General features: G+C 54.7%; 1 protein-coding gene across 1 annotated transcript; it reads right to left on the bottom strand.

Annotated features, from left to right (window-relative positions):
- Positions 1-2,362: 2,362 nt before the first annotated feature.
- SPRG_16994 (hypothetical protein) lies at positions 2,363-4,000 on the bottom strand (the record flags this gene model as incomplete). Its single annotated transcript, XM_012356440.1, has 7 exons — positions 2,363-2,631; positions 2,677-2,807; positions 2,858-3,028; positions 3,089-3,217; positions 3,283-3,423; positions 3,473-3,763; positions 3,821-4,000. 7 exons carry the CDS (start codon positions 3,998-4,000, stop codon positions 2,394-2,396), a joined length of 1,281 nt encoding a protein of 426 aa, XP_012211830.1. The 3' UTR covers positions 2,363-2,393.
- Positions 4,001-5,671: the final 1,671 nt, after the last annotated feature.

The following is a 5,671-nucleotide window of genomic DNA, read 5'->3' on the forward strand; positions in this document are numbered from 1 at the left end:
GGGATTCCTAACGAGCTACTACGTAGTACTCCATTGCGAGCGAGCAGTAGTACCCACGGTGATCCGCCTGGCCGCGTACTACCGTAGAAACTCCCGTGCATCCCATGCGTGCAATATATATCATTGGGTGAGATTTGTTCGAGGAGCACCATCGCATGACCGACATATATAAACTGCGCAAGTACAAGAGATGGATACGCCACAGTACCTGATGCAGGAAGGTGTCTTCCGATCTCACAGCACTGACCAAAAACAGTGTCAATGGCGGTGCGACTGACAAGTTTTAGCGAATTAAAACTGTTTTGTGGTAGACAAAAATGTGCCACGCATTTCTACTTTGGCTGCCCACGGAGAAAGGAGCCCAGTGTACCCGATCACCGGTTTGAGCCCCACCACTGCGCCACCTCAAGGAAGGATGCCGAATCGGAAAATCTGTGTAAATCGTCTTCAACGTTCAGATCCATCTAGCGTTGTGATGTCGTCGCCCCTGTCGCCACCCAACCGCACAATTCAAGCCACGGGCGTGCGAGGATGTAGTATAACTCACGGCGCATCCGAGTCGGGATTGGCAGAAGTGCGCGATTGCACACATCCGTTCTTGTGCTGTACCCTCCCACGCCGGGAGATTTTCGACTGTGCATTTCAAGATACATTTCAAGATACGTGTCAGAGACAATAATATCACCAAATCTCCACCACCCCCATCATTTTGTTCGTCATATGGAGGAAGACTACAGTCCTTCCGGAACTGGCCACAGATGCCTCTCGCACGTTTTCTGGTAAGCCATTGCGTTGTGGGTGCGACCATGTGGGAAACACACAAGAGTACGCACGTAGCCTTTGTGTGGTGGGAAGCAGATGTGTGGCCTCCAAGTGTACCTCGCTCGAACCGTTCAATGCCTGCGTGTTCGACTTCGACTCGCAAATAGCATAGCTAACACCGCTTCGTTGGCATGGCACACGACCAAGAAGCTCGGATACTGTACCTCCTCGATACCTCTTCTATGACGCGGCCGATGTGCGGGCTCAGAAGCGGCCGGCGACTGCGGCACTTAAACCATGTTGCACTTTTGATTGCGGCGAGGCCTCATCTCAGATGGCAGCCGTGTGCGGTGGTACAAAAGTGCAACGTGCTCCCGGTCTTATGTGCAACTGTGGCACGTGGGCCCGGACGCCAACGAGCGCCTTGAGAGCTTCCATCGCCGGCAGCTGCGTCGACTTGTAGGTATCTTTCACCCCAACACGCTCTACGACCGCTGCGACAGCGTACCGCTAAACGTACTAGCTGCCCGTCAACGTTGGCCGCTTCTTCACCCGAGGTGCCCTGTTATTTGGGCCGCACCAAGATCACGTCACCGATCTTCGTCCAGTCGCAGACGCCGCCTCAGTCGCTGGTGTCATCTCTCGAGGACTTCGACAAACTGCGTATCTTTGCCCCCAATCGCAATGCCAGGAAGAGCTTTACAGAGCGTGTCGTCATGGGCCTGGCTGCAAGCGCCCCCGGCGACCACAGAAGAGCAAGACTCGCCGCCGCCACAGTCCCGCGAGCGACGTTCTTGTAACAACGAGGACAACGCGAAACACGATCATTTATATTGTCAAGAGAGCACCTCCAGAGGCTCTTCAGCCGACACGAAGACTACGACTCTTCCTCGCTTCTTAGTGCTTCTTAGTGGTTTTGTTCAGCATCTCTCTCATTTTTTTGGTGGGTTCGGGTGACTCCGTCCCAGAGTGAGCGGCGTCGCATCTATGATGGGGCGCCTCTCCTCGCAGGCGGTCGACCCTGTCGTCGACCGCTTGTGTCAGTCCTTTGCGAGACTAGCAATCTAAGGAGATTGTTAGTCTCTACGTATGCGAACTCTTTGTAACAACGAAGATAACGCGAAACACGGTCATATATATATCTCTCATTGGCTGTTTATCTCCTCGAGGCCAGGGCTTTTTCCTCCTCTTGGAGGTTTCCCGTCTCTCTCGTCGTTTGAATCACAAAATTGGTATCTCCGGCACTCGAACCCGGATCTACCTGGTGGTAAACCAGTGTCTATACCGCTAGACTAAAAGATGTCGACTAGATATCTGCATTCTTGACTGTTTGTATGCCCCAAATATACTTACTTTCCGGCTTGCTTACCGCTCGCTCGTTTGCTTCCTCTTCTTTCTCATCGTTCATTTTACTTCGTTGCTCTGCTTTGAGCCTCGCTGTCCCAAGTGCGAGCTTGACACGTATCAAGAGCATCTCGAAGCACCCCACGTTCCCACCGACCAACTACCTTGCTCATTGCGAGAGGTCATTGCGAGGCAATGCCGTCGTTTGTGTGTATGGATGGGACCATGGGCTATAAGACCTCCGATTCCTACATTAGGATTCGACAAATTGTTTTTTCTATTTTATGCTATTTCCGACATTGGTGGTAGAGCTGTACGGTGCCAACGCTACTACTCGTAATCAAACTATCGCCGAGATCCAAGAGAAACCGAGGCGTCGCTGCGCTGTACGACACGGTGACATACGAGGCTTCGGACGACGACCCGTCAGGCTCGAGCAGCGGCCGGTTATTGGTCCAGCGCGCGTCGTCGTCGACGCTGTCGTGGCGGGGGCCGTTGCAAACATGGTGGGCGGGGCGCGCCCCCCTGTGATACAAGTCTCCATATCCTTTTGAATGACAAGTTGTGCACAAGTTGTTACCTCGCATTGAGCGCTGGGGCGTGTTGCCGCAAAAGCAATAGGTGCACAACCGAACGACCGGCGCGTTCTCGCTCTCGGGCACGGGGACCTTGTAGGCCTGAATGCAGCGGCGACACACAATCTAGTAGCAACGCACTCAGCACGAGCACCTCTACGAGGCCATCAACATACCTGGCGGCAGTGATAGCAGTGGTGCTTGCTTCGAAGAAACTGAAACTTCGTGTCACATGACTCGCAGTATGCGATGCGCGCGGTGGACCGGTACGATGGTCGCTGGGTACCGCCGCCCAATAAAAGGGCCGGGAGTCGCTTCAGCGCCAAATGCGGCTCGAGGTTGAGCATCTATTGTTGGCATTTCCGATGATGAGGGCGATGTAGTTCGATGTCGGGAGTGTATAATACCTGGCCCACCATGCGCTCGCAGACTTTGAGGTTGAAGAATTTGGGGGTCGCGCCCGGGTCGCCAATGACGTAAGCAAAGTAGTGATCAAAGAGCCCAGGGACATTGGTCTCGAGGAAGACGTGCCCCGACTATTCCAATCGACTATGAGACACGCCGTGTGCGAAACCGTCGACGGTTTCGTATGCAACCAGACCCGGACAAAGCTGGACCGCACGATGCTGTGCGACTGGCGCAGCGACGGGCAGCAGTCCAACGCGATCGAGTGGATCGCGCGCACAAAGCCGCGGCGACTTCGACCTGTCGCCTTGTCGTCAAAGGTAATCGTGTCGAGGACCTGGGAGAACCCTCGTTGGTTGAGACCCTTGTTGGCAATGGCGGCATACCTCGAGGAAGCACGAGTCGCGCTTGAGTGTGATCGCCGACGAGATGAACGGACACGCAATCACACTCCATTGGACGCTGGCATGCATGGGACTCGTCGAGCCGGGCGCCGACAAGGTATACAGCGTCTGGCGGTCGACGACAGCTTGACCAATGACCTTGCTGTAATTGCGCAGTTTCTCGTCCGAATTCAAATGAAAAAAATCAAACAGCTCGTCGTACGACGCCTTGATCTGCGACGACCCCGTGATGCCATAGTGCTCGGGTGTATAAATGTCCGTGCCCGCGTGCAACTATTGCACATGACCACGTAGATTCGCAACGATCGATAGAGCCGAAGAGAGTTATACCTGCGCGCGGCGCTTCGTAAACTCGTTGACAAGGACCTTGGTCGGCGGCGCCCGCGCCATGGTGATGGCGTTGAGCACCGTGTCGTGGCAGAGACGCTCGGCCTGCGCCAAGAGGGTTCCGTGATCGCCCGGTGAAAGCGGCGGGCACGTGAAAAAGTCGCTTGGTAGCGGGAGCGCCATGGCAAATTCTCAAGTGATTGCTACGGCGTTCGTATTACTAGGCTCGTCGTCCGCTGCTGCGATTGACAAAAATCGTGTGTGATAGCGGCTGTCACGCTCCGAACTTTGCATTCGCGAATCTCAAAAACGGATCATTTTTATTGATATATAAAAATAAAATGCATTATAAAGTTCGCGCGTTTCAAGTGCAGATAACGCTCGCGCGTGCGATTGGCCACACGTGGCACGATCGTGGCTGTCACGGGATTTTGGTCGGTTGTAGTCGTGCAGTCACCTGGATTCGGCGATGACATCAAATTTTCGCCTGTATCATGTTCAAGGACGCTGGCTGCGGGGGTGCGAGGACACCAACATGATGCCACAGTGGGCAGACCACGCGCAAGAGCGTTGTGCGATTGCGTTGTGCAGTCCAGCGATGCGGAGACTCGTCATATTTTTTGGCGAATCTCACGATAAGATCAGGCAGCGACAACGTCGGACGCGTTTCAAGGGTAAATTAGGTAGAAAACGGATTGAATTGAATTCCATGGCTTGCTAGTCCGAGGATGACTTGTGGTCCAGGTATGAACTCGGAGCGACGAGGCGATTTTCGACACGCACGTCTCGCATCGTCTCATGCACACACACACAGTCAGTCACGCGCGCGATGACTAACTAAAATTCACACACACTGACCACAACGTCGGGTTGAGATGTGCGACAGAAGCGAGGAGTTGTTAATCGACAGCTAAAACATGTATCGTATTACATGGACGCCACGTGGAGGCGCGCAAAACGTTCTGAACGCCGACAGCCGCGTCTGCTTCGTCCAACGCCGGCACGCGTCTCGGGCTGGCGACCCCGTTGCACATCGTTCGAACACGCAGTCGACATTCTAGGCTACTGCGGGGCGGCCACATTTTCTGGCCTTGCTTCGAATGCGCCCCATATATGAGCCCTCCTCCGACCACTGGGCTTTCGCCATCTTGGGTGCTGACGAAGGACGACGTAATAGCTCGTTATCGGTCCAGTCAATACTAGTATGGTCTGTCCACCAACACCAACTGGCGCCGTGTCCATCGCATCCTTCAAGATGACATGGTCCCCGCGTCGGACGCTGGATGCACCTCGCCCTCGAGGCACGTTCTGCGCTACATTGCGAGTGCACGCATCTCGTGCTGGGAAGAGGCCGTGACCCCACACTGTACGCCACCGATTGGACACGACACGCGACGACTGTCCGCATCCCATTCAAAATGTCGTCGGAGTTTAAATGAGTTAGCGGCACCTCTTTTAAGTTGAGTCGCGCGACAAGGCAAACGCCTGCTGCTGGTCGTCGTCGTCGTTGTCACTGGTCCCTCTAACTGCTTTGGAGACGACACCGCGCCGCGTCGTCGTGTCCGGTTGCTTGCCGACGACGGTGAAATTGCCTCTAAAAAACGGCGGCGGCAAGGTCGTCTGTCGAAACAAGTCATCTAGACAACACACTGCGCCTCGGATCAGGTCGTGGTCGTAAATACCCGCCATTTGATTGTTGGCGGTGAAGGCACGCGTCGTGGGCAGTTCCGAGAGCATCGTCGGCGTCTGTCGTCGACGGTACTTGGTGCGTCGTTTGGATGGCGTACTACTGCGCTCGGGGCTCCACCTACACGGCCATAAATCGATGCATGCGTCGCTGTGGCTCCAAATTCT

This window comes from Saprolegnia parasitica (assembly GCF_000151545.1).
Source record: "Saprolegnia parasitica CBS 223.65 unplaced genomic scaffold supercont2.468, whole genome shotgun sequence".
NCBI lineage: Eukaryota > Oomycota > Saprolegniomycetes > Saprolegniales > Saprolegniaceae > Saprolegnia > Saprolegnia parasitica.